This window comes from Suncus etruscus, chromosome 19 (genome assembly GCF_024139225.1).
Source record: "Suncus etruscus isolate mSunEtr1 chromosome 19, mSunEtr1.pri.cur, whole genome shotgun sequence".
Classification (NCBI taxonomy): Eukaryota; Metazoa; Chordata; class Mammalia; order Eulipotyphla; family Soricidae; genus Suncus; species Suncus etruscus.
Window position 1 is genome coordinate 32,964,317 of NC_064866.1, and position 21,133 is coordinate 32,985,449.

Below are 21,133 nucleotides of genomic sequence, written 5' to 3' on the forward strand. Positions count from 1 at the left end.
CATGTTGTTTTTTCAAAGGAAGCAATAGAGAAATAAGGGATAACCTGAAAGACAAAATGTATCACAAAAGGAATCTTAAATAGCTGTGATCAATTTTCTTTGGATTTGCTTGTTCTCAAGGCTTGTGGTCTAGACACCATCCTGGGGAAATCTTTCACTTTTTTTTCCTGTGGCAGCTCTTTCTGGCAGCTAATCCAGAGACACTGGTTTTAGCTTGTTCTATTGAAGTAAGCATCACTTCCAGGTGTGATTTGATTCTTCCTTCTGGAATAGTTTCCTGATTTCTTCTGTTCTCTCTTTTTTGCTTTAGACTATTCATCTCTTCAGCAATTCTTTGACTAAGCCCCAGAGCATTCTTGATTCTACTTGTCCCAACAGACCTCTCACACATCTTCCCTTAGTTTTCATGCTATCCAAACACTGGGCCATCCATCTCTATTTCTTTTTGGCAAGTGTTGTCTTCCTGCTCTTGTATTAGAAATTGTTTTCTGGTTGGTGTTTCACTTTTATCCATGGGATAAATTGAGCCACATTCTATTTAGCACACTCTTCTATAGAATTTTTCATGTTGAATGCACATTTTTGTGTGGTTATTTTTTTTTTTTTTGTTAACTGAGTTATTGAAACCCCTACAAAACTTTCATTTCTTATATTTCAAATGAAAGATCTACTAGTACGTTCCCTCTTGCTTTGAGGATGTTTCAGTTGCATTAATGAAAGAAATAAAAACACCAGATTTTATGGGACTAGAGATATTGCATAGGAGTTAATGTGCTTGCCTTACTCAGGATTAACCTAAGTTGTTCCCTGACTAAGCATATGGTTCCCCATCTTCCAGGAGTGATCCTTGATCACAAAGCTAGGAGTAAATCCTGAGAAAGCTTGGTATGACCGGGCGGTGGCGCTAGAGGTAAGGTGCCTGCCTTGCCTGCGCTGGCCTTGGACGGACCGTGGTTCGATCCCCCGGTGTCCCATATGGTCCCCCAAGCCAGGAGCAACTTCTGAGCGCATAGCCAGGAGTAACCCCTGAGCGTTACTGGGTGTGGCCCAAAAACCAAAAAAAAAAAAAAAACAAAAAAACAACAAATGCAGTTCGTACTTTAAATTTTTCATTGTTTTGTTTTCAAGTTTTTATTTTAGCCACTGTGATTTACAATTTTACAGTGCTGTTAATTATAGGTTTTTATGAATACAACGTTCAACAACACTTCACCACCACCAACCACCCACCACAGTGTCCATCTCCTTCCACAACTGTCTCAGGGTCCTCGCTCATGCCCCAGCGGACTTCTAGGGTCCCCTTTCCATTTATCTCTATCTGCTGATCTCACTGCATTAGTAAGCCCACTTAATCCCTCATTTTTGGAAATGTAGGTCCATATTATTTTTCAGTAGACATTCTCATCAGCAGTAGATGTTGGTATAAATCCCTCTATATCCACACCAACACTGGTTGTTTTTGGTCTTTTTTAAGGTATGTAAGTTTCACTTGTGTGAGGTACTATCTTATTGCTGATTGATCTATATCCCCTGCTATTATCAATGAACATTTTTTCATATCCTTATTGGCTATATGTCTTCCTTGAGGAAGTATTTAAATAAAGTATTGTAAAATTTTATTACAATAAAATAAAAATAATAAAGTTCCTTTAGGTTATTAAAATACAGATATTTATAAAGAGAGATGAGAGAGAGCAAAAGAAAGAACCCACCATAATTTTTTATTTATTGGCTTTGGTTTTTGGCCATCCTTGGTAATGATCAAGTGTTATTCCTGGCTCTATATTTAGGAATCACTCCTGGGATTGTATGGAGGATTATGTGGGATGCTAGTGATTGAACTTGAGTCAGTTGTGTGCACGGCAAGCTCCCTACCCACTGCACTAATATTCTGTCCCTATCCCACTATGATTTTCTAGATAGTTGAGTGAATTATTATATATGTTATGTACAGTGAAAATGAGAAAATATGTATTTTTCTTTACAAATGGAAAAAATCAAAGTAAATTATGTATTAACCTTAAACTCCTAAATAGTTTACTAAAGAAAAAACAACAAACCTAGAGTAAAATGGCTATAGGGAAGTCACAAACCATTGTGTTAGGATTGCTAGAATTATGAAATGTTTAAATAGTCTTTCTGGTCATCAGGCAGTTAATACAATTGTAATATTTGCTGTCTTTATGCTTGGTAGCAAATACATAGTGATAAGGACAAAAGCTAAACAGCATTTTTTGGTTAGTTTATTTTAGGGACAAGAATGGGTTCAGGAATTTCAACACTCAAGCCAGGAATTCTAACACACATGCTGCCTGCTCCTAAAAAAGGAAGGCAGCTTAGAGAATGAATGCTCTGCCATCCTGAAACCCAGGCTTTTTATTAGCAGGACCCACTACATCCTAGGGTGGAGAACAAATACTAAGTAGAGAGGGACCCAGTAATCCATTCACCAGATCACACTCTAAGGTGGAGAACAAATGCTGAGTAGGGTACAATTCAATAATCCAACATCTCCCTCTAATTGACTTTGTAGCAAAACAAAGTACTTCACATCCCATGGTTCTAAGAAAAGGACAGATGCCTCTAAAAGATAAAGATGTTGGCAGTATTTTGAAAAGGCACAGCAAAAGTTGAAAAAATAGAAAAAAACCTTTGGCCTAGAAACAGGGTATCCCTACCCATGAAGCCTCCTGCTTTTACTGGCTTCAGGCACATTAATTTCTCTAAACCCAAAGTCCTTCTTTAAGGTCCCAGGAAAGGTGCTCCTCAATCATGGTTTTTCACTGTCAGGTTTCAATAATTGGAAATATTGGTGTTAGCACATATCCTGTGTCAAAGTCAGGGTGTCCTGATGCATCTCCTGGTTTCATCTCTTTCCATTATGTGCCAAAGCAGGGAAATTTGCCTTCAAAGCAAGTCATTGCTAATTTCCAAGCCATAGTCAGGTTAGTAGTGTGTTAGCCTACCCTGAGACAAGTATGTGCCAAGTTTCCTTCATTCCTAGAGGATCTCCAGTGTCTCTAGGCCATTCTGCCTTTGGTTTCTCTGTCACATCAGTGTTAACCTAGGGTTGGCTGATGTAAAGATGCAGAGGTCAAGTCAATATGATGAGCCGGAAGATGGCCTTGGGCCTCTTATCCTCTGTAGGAGTGGGGTCAGTCCCATCTCTCTTCAGAGGTAGGGAAGACTCTAATCTCCAGAGCTTTTCTTGATGTTGAGATGAGCCCAGGCTGTGGCCAGTCTGTGCAGATCCAGGATAGCATGTTTGTTTTCATTCAAGCTGTTTTTATAATCTTGGCTGTCAAAATGACATCTTAACAATATTTTTAATGGGCCATGTATACCTCAGATGTGGCCGCCCTCCTTAAATTTTACTTTGGGTTCTCCTCCCTTGAATGATTTGGGGTTACTCCTTTGGCCTACGCTCAGAAATTGCTCCTAGCAGGCTCAGGGGACATATGGGATGCTGGGATTCAAACCACCATCCTTCTGCATGCAAGGCAAATGCCTTACCTCCATGCTATTTCTCCAGCCCCTTTCTTTCCACCATTTACCACCTTTTTCTTTGGTACCATCAGAGTGTGTACATTGAGTCTAGGAGTTAGTTTTGTTACTTCTTGCCAGCTCATTTGCTTTTGTAATTCATGTTCCACATGAGTGAAATCATTTGATAATTGCCTTTTACTTTGTTAGTTTACTTTGCATATTCACCTTAAGTTCCATCTATTTTGGCATAATCAACTTCTTTTTTAAATGGCAGACTAGTACAATGGGTATGCTCATCATAGCTTCTTATCCATCTTCTTATCTATTGTAGGCTATTAGGTTGACCGATTTCTGACCTATTGTGGTTACTGCTGCTATGATCACAGGGTTGGCAAACATACATTGACTTTATATTGTCTGTTCTGTGGTTAAGTGCCTGTCTCTGTTGCTGGCTAGATCATAAGGAATTTTCATTTCTACCTTTGGAACAACTTTTCATACCATTTTTCATATCAGTGCATATAAGTAGAGTTGCTTCCTATTGTGACTAAATAACTGAAACATTGCTAGATCTGTTTCTTCTCGTTCAGACTCAGTGGCTTGTTTTTGTGGACCATTTAGGTTTGTGAGGTTTTCTTACTGTTTTCTGCCATCATTTGTTTAGTTAGTCACTTGTAGAAGTTATTTGAGGATTTCTCCAGAGGGGAGGGGAGCTCTTTTGGCTACATTCACTGTGAGACCATTTCACCCTAAGGTTTCCCAAACCATACAACCTGAAATTTCAGGAGGGCTGACTTGTTCAGGGCTTGCCCTCTCTCTGCCTTGTATGGTCCTGCCCTCTCACCTTCTCTTTCTTATTCTCTCACACTAAGTTCTCTTTTGTTTTGTCTTGCAATCAATCTCTTCCTTGCTATGCTCATTGGCTCTCTCTCATTCTCAGTAGGTGGGTTTGTGTACATTGTTGCCTGTAGCATGAAATAATTAACGATGGGGCTGGATGGCGATGGATGGAGGCCTTTGTGCTTAGGCCCCAGCCACGTGGCTTCATCCCCATCCAGCTGGCGAATTCCAGGCCCAGGTAATCGGCGTAATCAAGACTCACTCACAGGCAGGCTTCAGGAAGAATCATCTTTATTCAAGCCCTAGCCACCACGTGTGTGTGGCCTATCTCATAACCATTTAAGCACTAGTTATTCTTGGCCCTGCATCTAAACTCCTTTCAGCCATCTTTCCTTTGGGCTCCATGCGGCCCCATGATCCAAAAGCCAGGGAGCCGAGCCGGGCCAAGAGAGGAACGGCCAAAGGGCAAAGAGCCAAAAGCCCCGAATTCCCTTGGTCCCAGCCTTATCTACCTTTTTCCAAACCCCTCCCAGGAATGGGAGGGGCTTGCAGGTAAAGTTACGCCTACTATCCGGTTCCCAAGACCCCTCCCAGATATGGGTGGGTCTTAGGGTCTTTGCACCCAACTTCAGGGTTTTAGCTAGGTACACCAACATTTCCTCCTTTTCTTAATATTTTTATGCACCAACGTAATAGAGTGAAAATTAATATACCAGCCCTTTTTTAAAAACATATTATTTTTGCAAAATATACTTTACACCTGTAACCTAAAATTCTATTAATGCTTTTTTACCAAGCATTATTCCGGAACTTTCATGTTCCTATACTTTTAAACTATATTGGGGGAACTATTTGTTCCTATAACTTTTCTATACACATGTACTTTAGCATACATGCATAACATACATTTTAAAAACAGGCTAAGTACATTAAAATACACAGTAACACATTTTGCAATTGAAAATATTAACTCTGAAAGACAACAAAACACATTTAAATTATAAAGAAAATGACTTAAGACAAAGATGCAGGTGGTTAGAAATCAGATGTTAAAATGAGCTAAACTATAGTTGCCAGAAGTGGAAGCGTTTCATATTGATCTATACAGTCTTGGGGGGCTCACATAAGAAGATTATTTTCTTGGATAAGGGAAGTAAATAGACAAAAGTGCCACGATTGGTTTCAGATCATGCAAGAAAAGAACTCTGTCTAGAGTCCAGTCTTGAGTCTATATTTTGTTGCTTGGTCTTGGGTCATACCTGATATTTATTTCTATGGTCTATTTCTGACACAGTCCTCAGAGATCACTTCCTGGGTAAGTGCCTAATTAGGATACTGTGTGATGTTGGGAATTGAATTCAGGTGTCCAGCATGCAGAGCATGTGCCCATCCCATCCCTTTCCCATTTTTTTTTACGTTTGGGACCTTTCACTGGACACATTCTTAGAACTTTGAATAAAGCAAGCATATGTTGAGGAAGTTTCTTAAAAATGTGTAATACCTTACTAAATCATGCTGATCATTGACTAGTACAGAATTTATTGGTGTAAGTCTTCCCAGAATGACATTTTAAAATCGAAAGTAATTATTGCTCCTTTTTTTTCTTTTAGCTGAAGTGAGTAGCGAATACAGTATGGACAAGGCAATGATTGAATTTGCTGTGATGGATCGGGAACTAAGCCATTATGTAAAGGCTGTTCAATCTACCATAAATCATGTAAGTCTGTACCTCTTAACTGGTTATTTTTGATTTTTGACTTAAAAATACTGACTCACTGATCTGAAAATAGAAATATAAATCAAAATTCTTTAACCTTTAGTACTTCTTTTTCTTACTGTAGCAGCTACTAGTTTTGTTTTAATCAGCAAGTTCATGGAATAGGAATCTCAAAAATTTTCCAAGCTAGGCCACCCACGTTTAATGAGGATGTTACGTCTAGTTTAGGTTTCATACATTTGGGAGGGGTCTTGAAGCTTTTTTTAACTTAAATTTATTTTCTAAGTCCTTTTATAAGCACTTTTATAAATGCTAAAATGTGTGCAGAATTTATTTCTATAATTGCATTCGCTTAAGCATACCATTGAGACCAAGTTTAGTTCTCATTCTCTAGTACATAATTAATATATATCTATTGCAATATGTGTAGTATCAGATAATAGGAAAGTATGTCAAAGCAAATTGAAAAATAAAGAAATTTGGCATTATTTTTTCAGACACTAAACTAAACTTTGTTGTCTTGAGTGTGACAGGAACAGGCATACAGCAGATATGGTGGGAACATAGCAATAGCAGTGTCTTTTTCAGCAGTACCAAGTTGAGTAAGAAGTGAGCAATAGGATTGCAGTAATGCTTCTGAGAAGTCCTTTGTCCTCTGAGCAGTGGAAACTCCCCTTTGAACTGATTTCATATACCTGTGTGATAGGTTGTCTTGTACTTCTGGTTTCTTTATTTGCCTTTTCTTATGTTCATGGGATAATTTGGAAAATCAAATATCTCCCAAGATAACAATGATTCAGTAGAAAAGACATTTTAAAATATGGCATTTAATGAACATTGCATAATTATGTGTTATAGTTATATGAAGTATTCACTTTGCTGCTTTAAACATGTTTTCTTTTATTATGTTTTGTACTTATTAAATGCAGTATTTTTAAGTAACTTAGAACACATTAATTCCAGTACTAAAACTCATTCAACTGGTGTTTCTAGCCACTCTAACTTTGTTGTGAATATTTTTTCATAGGAAAATATGAAGTGGGCATCAGTCATATTAGGACATTTGAAACTAAAGAATAGAGCATTTAACCAGAGATTTTCTATATAATAATTTCTTTACTTAACTACTGTGGTTATAAAAATGTTCATAGTTGGTTTTCAGTCATAGAATGAACAATACCCTTCACCAAGTGCAACTCTCCTGTCACCAATGCACCAGTGTCCCTCTTTTCCCTTCCACCCCCCACCCCTGCCTGTTGTTGGGATAGGCATTCTGCCCCCCCCTCTCTCCCTCTCCCTCTCCTTCCCTCACACTCCTTCTTTCCTTCTCTCTCATTTTCTATCCTACCTCCCTCTCTCTTTCTCCCTTTCTTTTTCTTTCTGATATTGTGGTTTACACTATTTTCAATGTTGGGTACCATGCATATCACTTTATTCCCTTTCAGCTCCCAGTTGATATCCAGTACAATCAATTCCAACTGTCATTGTCATGGTAGATGTCTGTGCAGTTAAGTGTTCGAACTGCACTAACCACTCTCTGTGACAAGCTTCATATCATGGGCTGGTCCTCCCAACCCTCATCTCTATTGTCTCTGAATATTATTACCATTTATTTTTATTTTTTATTTATTTATCATTTACTTTTATTTTTCCTATAACCACAGATGAGTGAGACTATTACTATAACTATCCCTCTCCCTCTGACTCATTTCACTTAGCATAATTTCCATGTCCATCCATGCATAGGAAAAATTTATGCCTTAATTTTTTCTAACAGATGCATATTATTCCATTGTGTAGCTGTACCACAGTTTCTTTAGCCACTCATTTGTTGTCATGGCACCTGGGTTGTTTTCAGATTCTGGCTATTGTAAATAGTGCTGCAATGAACATAGGAGTGCAGAGGACATTCTGTATTGTGTTTATGTGTTCCTAGGGTATGTCCCTAGGAGTTGTATTGCTGGATCATTAGGAAGTTCAGTTTTCAGCTTTTTGAGGAAAACCCATATTGATTTCCAGAAAGGCTGGACTAGACTGTATTCCTACAAGCAGTAAAAGAGTCTCTTTCTCCCTGCATGGAATGATTGTTCTTGTTTATTTATTTATTTATTTATTTACTTTCGTGACGTGTGCTATTCTCTGTGGTGTGAGATGACGCCTCATTGTTGTTTAGATTTTCATCCCCCTAATGCAAATTAGTTATTAGTGATGTGGAGCATGTTTTCATGTGTCTTTTTCATGTGCTGTATTTCTTCTTTGAGAAAGTGTGTGTTCATTTATTCACCTCATTTTTTGATGGGGTTAGATGTTTTTCTCTTAAGTTCTGTCAGTATCTTGTATATCTTTGATATTAGCCCCTTATATGGGTATAGGGCGAATACTACCATTGTATCCTAGTCACTTTCCTTTTGAAGTGCAGAAGCTTTTCAGTTTAATGTAGTCCCATTTGTTTATCTCTGCTTCCACTTGCTTGGACAGTAGTGTCTTTTTCCTTGAAGATGCCTTTAGTCTCAATGTCATGGAGTGTTTTTCCTATATTTTCTTTGATGTACCTTATGGTTTTAGGTCTGATATCAAGGCCTTTAATCCATTTTGATTTGACCTTTGTGCCTGGTGTTAAAGAGAGGTCTGAGTTTGCTTTTTTTGCATGTTAGCCAGAGATTTACAACTCCTGACTGCTACCAACCAGTGAATCCATAGACTGAAAGGCTTTGTGATTTCTGGGGCTGGAGAGATAGGACAGAGAGTAGTAGGCCACTTGCCTTGCACATGATTAGTCAGGGTTCAGTTCCCATCATCTCTTATGGTTCCTCGAGCTCTGTTGGCAGTGATCCCTGAGTTCAGAGTCAAGAGTAAGGCCAGAGCACTGCTAGGTGTGCACTCATCCCTGCCCCACTACCCCCCCCCCCAAAAAAAAAAAAAAAACCAAGAGAGAAAGAGATTTCCTTGGTTTGGAGTGGGATTGGGATACCAGATTTTTTTTTAATCATATGTTAATATTTAGCATTAAAGACCACTGTCTGAAAGAGCAGGGCTAACTTTATAAAATTAAATGTCTTTTCTCCCAAAGATCAGTTAAAATCACCTGTCCCAGCCCCTTTTTAATTTTTGTCTTTTGACTATACTTGGTGATGCATAGGGGTTACTCCTTGCTCTGTACTCAGGAATAACTCCTGGTGGTGCTTGGGGGAACATAAGGGATGTGAGGAATTAAACCCAGGTAGGCTTCTTGCTTGGCTAATGTCCTCTCTGCTCTCATATGACTGGCCCCTATAGCTGTCTTACAGATCCATCTTACTCTCTGGATCTGTTGAAGTTATTTTATAGAGCTTTTAACGTTGGCTTACTTGTTGCACAAATCTGATAGCACACTGTAGTTTATAGATAAGAAAACTAGATATTGGAGATGAAACAATTTCAGTGGGGACTTTCCCCTCTATTAAACTATAGGATGCATAGATATTTAAGGTATTTTTACATAAAGATTGAGCTCTCAGCTTTACTCATAGGCAGGCAGTAGCTTGTATTTCTTGCGGTTTGAGCACACACTCTACTACCTTTATCACTAAACAGAAAGGGTGATTTAGTTGACTTATACCCTACTTTGCAGCCCTATGCACTCCTTAGATTACAAAGTGACTTGAATTTAGCCGCCCTGATGCTTGTCAGGTAGGTGCCTGATCTTTCTGGAGGAGGCAATGTGTCCTTTTTCTTTGCAGAGTTGTACTTTATGACAGTTTGATTGAAGACCAACCATATCACTTCACCATTTTATTATATTAGGTACTTAAAACTGATTTGCAGAAAAGCAAACTGCCTTTCTTGTCCTTTGAAAAAAATAAAACTACTGTATTTTCTATATGGAATCAGTATTTTTTATCAGTGTTCTTACATTTTTCCCAACCAAAAAACCAGGATTATGCCTTAGTTCATTTCTGAAGTCTGGGACCATATAAAAATAAGACTCTTACTTTGAGGGGAAATACTTTTTTGTTGGGGCCGGGGGTGTGTGTGGTTTGATGAGCACACCTATCAGAATTTATGGCTTATTCATGGCTCTGCATTCAGGGATTTTGCCTGGTGGTGGATGGAGATCATATGTGGTGTGTGGGTCTAACCTGGGTTGGCTTCATCATTCCTATATATCTCTCCAGTCCTTTTATATTTGTTGTTCAATTTACATGTTTGAAGTTATAGAGAGAGGTAAGAAAAGGAAAAAAAAAAGGTAAAAAATCATAATGGAATAGTTCTTCGCAAAGTTTAGTGGTCTTGGAATCAGAAACCCTTCAAATTCAAATTCCAGCAGACTTCTAAGTTGTGATCCTTGGTCATGGAACTGAAATACTTAGAACCTTATGCTTTCGATCTATGAAATCTGTAACCTTAACTGCCTGTTTCCCAAGAGTAGTCCATGGATTCAGTTAGTTACAGTAATCAAAACACTTTAACTTTTTTAAAATTTGATGGGGCCTTAAGTTCCTAAATTAATAGAAAGTCATATTTCTAAGCTTAATTCCTTAATTAAAAAACAGCAGGTTTTTTTTTTTTTTTTTTTTGCTTGCTTTCTTCCAAGGCTTTGAAATGAAATTTTTATTGACTTTGACTTATCCTATACTGGAATTCATAAATCTTATTAAGGTGTTTAAAACAAAGAATTGTTTTAAGTAAAGTTATTAAGAAGGCATATAGGTAATAGGAATCTGTAGGTGTCCCGTTTAACTTCTCTCTGTCAGAGACATTTAAGAGCTACTCAGCTTGCCTTCCTGTACCAATTGCTCAGGTTCTGATCTACCCTTTATGAGTTTTCATAACTATAGAAAATTAATTTTTTTCAAGTTAGAGAGCATCTAGAGTTTATTATTTAAATAAATCACTCCTACTTTTACCTTCACAGAATTCTGAAGGTTATAGATTTCTGAAAAGTCTTGAGAAGTTTATTTTGGAACCTTAGAACTATGGCTCAGCTTACCAACAATCCCTGGGAAGTCCCTTCAGCCTTCATCAGAAGCTCTCAGATTGCCTTTCTTTGTTCTTTGAGAAAAATAGAGCTACTGTATTTACAAGCCTAAATATTTCTTTTTTAATATGGAATCAGTATTTTTTTTATCAGTCTGTTATATATTTCCCCCCCCCCCCAAAAAAAAAAAAGCCAGGATTCTGCCTTAGTTCCTTTATAAGAACTGAGTGTTCTGCACTGAGCACTGAAGAAGTTCTTTGAACATCCATAAATATTATTATCCTTCTCCAAATTCTTTTAGGATAAGTGGGTTATATACCTGTAATGTTTCTTTCATATCAAACCACAAGATTTTCTGTTAGAAACTCTTGGAGGCTTTCAGTCATATTCACATGTGCTTGAAAGTATTTTGAAAGCTATTAAAAATGACACATAGATCTCATGGCATAATTGCTTTTTTTTTTTTTTAATCATTGTTAGTGTTAGAGAAAAGCTCTGCTATTCAATGTTGAGAGCAGAGCAATGTTCTGAACAGACCTTTGATTACCCTAACTCTCTTACTCTTGATTTCTAAGCTTTTGTTGAGTACAGAGAAAGGGGCCTCATTGGCTGACTTTTTGTTCTCAGCTGTCTATTGAATACATATTAATGAAGCACCTTGTATTAGGTAGGTTCTTGTAGATGCCAGAAGTACGTCAGTCAGCAAAACTCACAAGGCCCTCATTGTTTAGTGAGTTCAAAGTTAAAAGGAAAGACACATATCTAATAATGCATACTACATGTAGTGACTGTTGTGTGTTTTCTAAAGGGATGATAATAATGTTCCTTGACAATAACTTTAGGACATAATATATACTTAGGGTGCTGGTCTAATGAGCTCTAACAAGGCATTTACAGTCTAAAAAGTTTCTATTTTTACCTGAGATATAGATACATCTTTTTTGTGTGACTGTCTTGACGTCAATTTCAGAATACCTTGATCAATCAAATACTAATTTGAGAAAATTAGGAAAGAGAAACCTTTATTTTTCTGTTCTCCACATGCAAGTATGTACTTCATTACTGAACACATTGCCATAGGTGGCTTACTTAGATAGAAAGTTTAAAGGATGTACAGTCATTGTGTAATTTGCCCAAGATTTATCAATGAACACTCACTTAGATATTTGCGTCTACTATTGTATGTTCTAGGACTTGTGCTTAGTAATAACAGTCATGGCAGTATTTGATTTCAGAATAATTTCAGGGCTAGAAACATAGTTTAGTAGATTGAGCACATGCTTGTATGCTCTCAACTGGGAGCCTCAGGTTCCATCCTGAGTACTCCAAGCGTTGCCAGGAACAACCCCCGAACACAGAACTCAGAATATCCCTTGAGCATTGCTGCCTCTGGCCCACAACAAATTAAAAAAAAAAATAAAAGGAATAATTTTATTATTGACATTCTGCTTCTCAGGCTACTTTTCCTCTTGAAATGAGACATTTTTTTATCTTGTTCAGAATTATCAAGGGCAGAAATGTTTAATAGGATGCATTAAAACTAAATCTATAGCCATGATTCTTTTTCAGATAAATCATGATAAAGAATCAGCCATTATTATGAGATGGTCCTTGTGACTTTTTTATCTCCTTAATTCTCATAGGTATTTTTTAATTTTAATTTTTTTGTTTTTGTTTTTGGATTTTGGGCCACACCTGGTGACGCTCAGGGGTTACTCCTGGCTATGTGCTCAGAAATCGTTCCTGGCTTGGGGGACCATATGGGACGCTGGGGATCGAGCCAAGGTCCATCTTGGATCAGTCGCGTGCGTGCAAGGCAAATGCCCTACCGCTGCATTATCACTCCAACCCCTAATTACAAAAACTTTGAGGATAAAGTTGTGAAATGAAATGTTAAATGGACAGAAAGGTTCTGTTTGAGGTCACATGTTATTAGCAATCAGTGATAAATGGACATTCTTTGTGCTTTCTGTTTAGGCCAGTCCTAGTGTTGAGGAAACTAACTGCATTTTGACATTTACAATTCTGTTGTTTCTAATCATGGTGATTATGTTCTTTAGTAAACTTTATATTACAATAACTATTAGACTTTCCTTTAATCTGTTCTTTCAGGATGTGCTGCTTAAAACTTCGTTGATGTATTTATAAATTTAGAGTAGTTGTATAATTTTGTTTCCTCTTCTACCTTCTTCGTTATCTTACAGATTAAATAAGATACTAGCACAATTAAATTGGGCTGCTGCGACTTGTTTTTTAAGTCAGTATTTAATAACTCTTACCCAAAGCTTAGAAAGAAAATCGATTTGCCTACTTGTGTTGTTTTTATAAACCTGTTCATGAATTTGCCCAGTGTAATGTGGTTTTTACTTAATAAGCTAACCTGAACATTTAATCTACCTTTTAAAACTAATATGTTGAGAGTTTAGAAGAATGAAAATATATCTGCCATAAGCTGTTGAAACCAACCTAATCTTAGATATAATAAAAGACTAAGGTGGGTCAAAGGTATAGCTTACTTCAGTCTTGTCATTATGCAACCAGTTGTCAATGCATTTGACATATAACTTCCCTTGCCTTCTTACCCTTCACCCTTCAGTTATAAGCTTTGCCCCTTATAAATGGGGCATCCAGTTGACTCTCAGAATGTCGCTTTAATAGAAAATCAGCTCGGGGAGTGTGCATGTTGGCAGTTAGCTGTTCAGAAAACTGGTCTTGGAAACATTTCTTACTTGAGAAACTAATAATAGTTTATAGTATCCTATGAAGTTTCGTCTGAGAAGATGGGTTTTATTAAATGTAAGCACCTACTGCTGGAACATGAGATTGCCTTACATATTGTGACTCATTAACAAAAAGAGGAAGGATCTCTATTAGTTCCCTGGGCAGGGTTAAATAATTTTGAGGACAGATGACATATTGCTCTTGTGAGCAGATTAGAAGATGAGAAGTAATAGAGAATGGATTGAACTCTTCTAGTAGTCAGATGGGAAAGAATCGGAGAATAGAGCAATTCTCTGCCTCCTACTCCCAGCATTGCAGAGTGCTATGTGCTATCAGTTACCTTTCCAATATGAGCCCCTTCAACTCTGGGTACATTGTTTTTATTGAAATTAAACTGGACAAAAATAAGATTCATTTCAGGTATTGACTCTTTAACTACTTGGCCATGGGATGGTTTCATTTCTGTGGTTGGTTACTGGCAAGGAATTTCTAGTGCAGTGCTTCAGAACTCCTCCACTTATTCTCCAAAGAAGGTTGTTTCAGTAGCGTTTTGGAGTGCACTCTAAATGTTCAGGTGCAAATCTATCTAGTAATGTAATTGCAAGAATAGAACATTTTGGACTGATTTTTCTGGGTAGTTTATAGAAGTCTAGCTGAGAGTGTTGTGGGTTATTAAATGTTGGATCTTAATCAGAATTATAAAACATTTACACTCCACTGGATCTTAATGTGCCCTCTAGCATAGCACTGTCAAAGGTTTACTTCATAATACTAATTAATCAGGATGTGAGTAAGTATAATAGGGTCAAAAAGGATTTCGTGGTCAAATAAGTTTGGGGAATGCTTGATTAAAGGAATTTCTTTAAAGACACCAAAGCCTTTAATAAGCTTTTATGCACTGTGATTTTCCAAAGGAGGAATTTAGTATTTGGTAATTTCCTAAAGTTATTTCACTAGAAAACTTTTTTTTTGGAGGAAGGAGTCACAGAATCCTTTTGGAGAAATGTGCTTATTTTTCCAACTCCCCCCTGCCACCTTTTATTCCTCCAGGATTAGCACTGGGCCTGCCAGTGTATTTGTGCTAAGAATTTCTAGGGCAGCCAGAGAAGAGAGGGATGCCTACACTCTCACTGGATGTAAGAGCTTCTTCTCTGGAAAGTTAGAGAAGGGCAGGCTGTGGGCCAGGCAGAACTGGTAGGAAGAGCAGAGGGACCTTTGTGAGCCACAGTGGGTGCACCTGCTAAGCTGTACAAAGACATTGTCCTCAGTGGCATCAGGCAATCCTGGCAGCTGAATACTTGTATAAATGCTCAAATGGCTTTTTAGTGGAGTTCTGGTATTTGGTCAAACTCTTTGACCCTTTTTGTGCTTGGTCATGTAGATATTGGGAGTCAGTGGGATCACAGCACGGTACTCAGGGGACTATGCCAGGGATTGAATTTGGCCTAGGAATGTGTTCCTGCTCTTTAAACTATCTCTATAGTCCATTGGAACTGTCTTTGCGTAGAGCAAATTGCTCATTGTTGACATTGGACTTTGTCTGTATGTATCAATAAATTCCTTTCGAAATTTAGATGAACACTAGTACATTTTAGTGGGTCACTTCATTTCTTTCCATATCAAGCTTTTTACCAGCACAGTAAATAATATTAAAGATCTTGGATTTAGACCCTTACCCCACTCTTTGGCATGGGTGCTGGTTGTCAGTACAAAGAGGAGTGGGGAGATGGATTGACATGGAGAACTTTAGAGGATCACTGATCAGGTTGACTATAAATCATGCATTTTCAATTGTGGGAAGAAAGCAATTTCTTTTTTATTGGGTGGGGGGGAGTCACACCCAGAGGTGCTCAGAAATCGCTCCTGGCAAATTCTGGGGTCATATGGGATGCCTGGAATCAAACCTGAGTTTGTCCGGGGTTGGCCGTGTGCAAGGCTAATGTCCTACTGCTGTGCTATTGCTCCGGCCCCTGAAAACAGTTTCTAAATCTCTTGTGCCTTGTTGAATAAAAATAGAAAAGCTTAAGATGAATATACTGAATTGATGCACTTATTATCACTCTCAAACAAGTTTGACAGACACAAAATAGCACATTGAAGGAGCTAGGGAGGTAGTGCAGAAGGTAAAGTACTTATGTGCTTTCCATGTGGCTGGGGGCACTGTGATCTCTGTTTGACTCTCTGGCACCACTTAAGGACTCCTGAGCAATATTAGGGATCACTTCTGAGCAAAGAACTTGGAATAGCCCCTGAATTTAACTGGTCTGGTGTGCCCTAAGACCACAAAAGGGAAAAAAAAATAAGAAATCCAGAGGAAGAAGATGAGGGTTTAACTCCAAGGTAGAACATGTCTTAGAGGAGCATTAAGTGACCAGGGAGAGGATGAGAAGGGGCAGGAAGAGGCTTGCTTGCTTGCTTAAATTCAGACTTTCCTGCTCTACCTCTGAGCCCATTACATTCTTTTTTTTTTTTTTTTTTTTTTTTGGTTTTTGGGCCACACCCGGTAACGCTCAGGGGTTACTCCTGGCTATGCGCTCAGAAGTTGCTCCTGGCTTGGGGGACCATATGGGACACTGGGGGATCGAACCGCGGTCCGTCCAAGGCTAGCGCAGGCAAGGAAGGCGCACCTTACCTTTAGCGCCACCGCCCGGCCCCCCATTACATTCTTAAGTCTGAGTTTTGTAACTCTTGATGGTAAGGATGAAGAATGAGGGCCTGAAGACACCCAGAACAATTTTGTTTTATTAATTAATAACACTGCTTAAAAGGTTCTGTAAAGGACAAATACTTTTCCTAATCAGTTTCATGTAATATCAGAAAGGAATTTTTAGCTCAAATGTATATAGTTTGCTGTTTTTCATTGAAAATAGTGTGTACTGGAAGAGGGCTAGAATATTTTAGACCAATATATTTGTAATGTTCTATCTAACCAATTCACAAATAAATATAAGATTGCTTTTAAAAAAATGTAGAGTGGGCTTCAGGGAAGCATGATGTCATCCTAAAGAAGCATAAGAAGGAGCCTCTTCCTTGGGAGGCACCTAAGGAGCAAGGCAAAGGTGTTGGGGAACTTAATTCTCTTAACAGTGTTGTCACCAGAGAGGATTGGGCAGAATCCAGGTCAAGGGGCCAGCGAGCCACTTGGCATTGGACCAGTTGCATTTAAAGTTCCCTACTAACTTTAGTATATACCGGTATATAAGTATATAATGATCAGATGAAGTGAGATTGTGCCTTTTGGCCTATACTAATTAATGATAGGGTGTGTGTAGGGGGGTGGTTGGGAATCTTAGGCTTGGGACTGGGAAGCTAAAGTAAAAAACTTAAGTAATTCAGTGACTACTTTGATGTTTTCTTTGCTATTTTACATAAAGTCTTGGAGGAAATGTCACTCAAATACCTCCTCTTTGTGCACTGGGGTATATAATTACTGAGACATCTTGATTACAACTTTAAGTAATTTTTGTGTATTAATAGCACCGTTTGGAAATGGAAATGTATTTTTCCATTTATCTTATGCAAATTGCCAACTACATTTTAAATGGGCAATTCCTGTAAAATTTTGACATCTAAGAATATAAGTAGAATGGAATTAAGTGAAAAGGTGTTTCTGAATAAGAACATGGAGCCGGAAATATGTTAAGGTGCTATAATCTATAATCTGTAGCACCTGTCTCCTGAGCACCACCTTGAATGACTTCTGAGTATAGACAGTCTGGAGTACACCTTCAGCATAGCTGAGTGAGACCTAATCCTCCCCCTCAAAAAACCCCCAACGGGAGTGGGAGGGAGTAAGGGGTAGGGCTGTGTGTGGGAGAGAGGGAGAACATACATTTGCAGTTGTATTGGCAAGGAAGAGTACTGTGATTCCGGAGTGAAGATGCATATCCTGTCCACAGTGAACTGTCACTGTTGAAATTGAAGATGATTTCTCGTTGTGTTTCTGGTTTTGGGGAACAAAGGGGACAAGTCACACCTGGCAGTGCTTAAGGCTTACTTTCGGCTCTGTGCTCGGGTTATTTCTGGAGGGTTTAGGGGACCACATGTGATCAAAACAGGGACCAAAACTGGGTCAGCCACATAAAGGCAAACATGTTACCCGCTGTACTATTGTTCAGGCCCCTTACTGTGTTTTTTGGTCAAAGCATCGCAAGTTTTTTGACATTTGTAATACACAATCTGTATTCTTTTTATTTTTTTAATCTTTTATTGAGACCATTGTGCATTACAAGTCCTTCATAGTTTTATTTCAGTTGTATATAGTGACGGTTCATTAGGTCCATTCCCACCACCAGTGTTGACCTCCTGCATCATCCTTTACCTCCACTCCTAGCCTACCAGTGTTTTAAGGTTACCTAAAACAGGTAACAGGTCCATTTTATGATAATGGATCAGCATTGAGAGGATAAGAGGAGAGAAGAGAATTTGTAAGGTGGTAGCAGGGAATGGGTGGGTAGGGTTGTATATAACAGACTTTACACAGCGTAGGCAGGCATTGTGTACAAAACAGATTAGACAGACATCGAGTTGTCCACCACATACACATAGACATTCAACATTGATCCATAGGTTGTAGTTGAAGTACTGACCCATGTGGAATGAATGGGTCAGAGCACTTAAAAAATATAAGGCTGATAATCAGGGGGAAAGATTTTCCAGTTTCTAGGCAATTCATCAATAGTGAGGGTAAACTTTGATAGATAAAAGCTTCCAGGGTTAGATTGTGTCTGGCAGGTGTGTGTAGACAGGTGTAGTTAGATTCCTAGAACAATCATAATTTTTTTATTAATATTTTTATTTAAACCTTGATTACAAATATGATTGTAGTTGGGTTTCAGTCATGTGAAGAATATCCCCCTTCACCAGTGCAACATTCCCATCACCAATGTCCCAAATCTCCCTCCTCCCCACCCCACCCCTGCATGTACTGTAGACAGGCTTTCAACTTCCCTCATTCATTCACATTGTTATGATAGTTCTCAATGTAGTTATTTCTCTAACTGCACACATCATTCTTTGTGGTGAATTTTCTGTCATGAGCTGGACCTTCCAGCCCTCCTCTCATTTTGTCTCTGAGAATTATTGCAAAAATGTCTTTTTTTAATGATTATGATTTTTTTTATTTAATCAACTTTATTACATACATGATTGTGTTTGGGTTTCAGTCATATAAAGAACACCACCTATCACCAGTGCAACATTCCCATCACCAATGTCCCAAATCTCCCTCCTCCCCACCCAACCCCCGCCTGTACTCTAGACAGGCTTTCTATTTCCCTGGTACATTCTCATGATTAGGATAGTTCAAAACATAGTTATTTCTCTAACTAAACTCATCCCTGTTTGTGGTGAGCTTCATGAGGTGAGCTGTTACTTCCAGCTCTTTTCCGTTCATGTCTGAAAGTTGTTATTGCAAGACTGTCTTTCATTTTTCTTAAAACCCATAGATGAGTGAGACCATTCTGCGTCTTTCTCTCTCTCTCTGATTTATTTCACTCAGCATAATAGATTCCATGTCTATCCATGTATAGGAAAATTTCATGACTTCATCTCTCCTGACAGCTGCGTAATATTCCATTGTGTATATGTACCACAGTTTCTTTAGCCATTCGTCTGTTGAAGGACATCTTGGTTGTTTCCAGAGTCTTGCTATGGTAAATAGTGCTGCAATGAATATAGGTGTAAGGAAGGGATTTTTGTATTGTATTTTTGTGTTCCTAGGGTGTATTCCTAGGAGTGGTATAGCAAAAATGTCTTATTTTTCTTAAAACCCACAGTGACACTATTCTGTGCCTGTCTCTCTCCCTCTGGCTTATTTCACTCAGCATAACATTCCATGTATATCCATGTATAGGAAAATTTCTCTCTCTTTCAAGTCTTTCTTTTAATCCCTTTTAGACACTTTGATTTGAAGTAAAGTGCACATAAAGGACACAATGTCCCTTGTTTTCCTACCACCTACCCTCCCCTGCTTGCCTCTGGAGCAGGTATTTTACTTCTCTCTCTCTCTCTCTCTCTCTCTCTCTCTCTCTCTCTCTCTCTCACACACACACACACACACATATTCTGTCTCCCATCTCTCTCACCCCCCCACTCCAACCCCACCCCTTTTGGTATTAGGGTATTGTTAGCTTCATAGAAACCAGGAGAATTTCTATTGCTTCAGTTTCCTGGGAGAATTTGGAAGAAAAAAATAAAAGGCAATAAGTCCTTTTTGATGATCTGAAAAGAATTCAGTAGTGAATTAATCTGGATCTGGGTTTTTGTTTTTGGGAAACCTTTTGAATTCCCATTTCAATTTCCTCAATAGTGACATGTCTATTCAGGTATTCCACATCATCTTGGTTCACTCTTGGGAAGTTAGAGGAGTCCAAGAATTTATTCATTTCTTCTAGGTTTTCTCATTTTGTAGCATTAAAGAGTCTCAAAATAATTTTTGATTATCCTTTAAATTTCTGTGGTGTCTGTTTATATTTCAACACTCTTACTCTCAATAATCTGTTAATCTAACAATGTCAGTATCCAATCATGCTTTTCAGTGCTCTTCCAGGAAAATAACCAGTGATCCCATTTTCCTAGAGGGCAATTATGAAGTATTTGAGGCAAGAAATCACAACCAGAAACACTTGCCATCAAGCGTAAAGTTGTCATGGGGATGCTAGTGTGTAAACATGGTTTTAGATTTGCGAGGCAAGTGGCAGAGTGGGGCTTCCTGGTGTAGGGCAGCCAGGGAGTAGTGACACATGGTGCAAAGACTGTAGAAGTTGGCAGAGATCAGAGTCCTGGACACACCAAGAGGACAAAAGAGCCTAGTGTCTGCATTATTTCCCTCTCCTTCAGTTACTATAATCATATTAGATAATTTTCTCCTTTCAGTATTGGCTTCAAGGAAGCTCTTTCATCTTTCTGGGTAATGATAACCAAATTCTAGAGATAATCTGAAAAGTACTCTATGGATGACTTTTGTTTTATAGATTTTATAATTTTCTTTTCTTTTCTTTTTTTTTTTTTCTTTTCTTTTTTTTTTGGTTTTTGGGCCACATTCGGCGTTGCTCAGGGGTTACTCCTGGCTGTCTGCTCAGAAATAGCTCCTGGCAGGCACGGGGGACCATATGGGACACCGGGATTCGAACCAACCATCTTTGGTCCTGAATCGGCTGCTTGCAAGGCAAACGCCGCTGGGCTATCTCTCCGGGCCCAGATTTTATAATTTTCATGAGGTGCACTGACCTCTGATTCAGTTGGTGATAGATGAAATTCATTTTATGTAACAGAGGATACTTTTATCCTAAGAGTTAAGATAAAATTTGATAACTTTATTTGTAGGAATTCATTAGAAACATCAGTATGCTTCATATCCATGGATCAACTTGTATACTGTGACATAGATGTGGAAGACAAAGAAAGTGAAA

General features: G+C 38.4%; 1 protein-coding gene across 2 annotated transcripts in view; it reads left to right on the forward strand.

The window, feature by feature from the left end:
- Positions 1-21,133, forward strand: part of NSMCE2 (NSE2 (MMS21) homolog, SMC5-SMC6 complex SUMO ligase) — a 306,778-nt gene that overhangs the window by 60,755 nt on the left and 224,890 nt on the right. For both annotated transcript variants that reach the window (XM_049765797.1, XM_049765798.1), the window contains exon 2: positions 5,937-6,043. In XM_049765797.1, the coding sequence (XP_049621754.1) occupies positions 5,937-6,043 (107 nt within the window). The remainder of the gene's footprint in view (positions 1-5,936; positions 6,044-21,133) is intronic.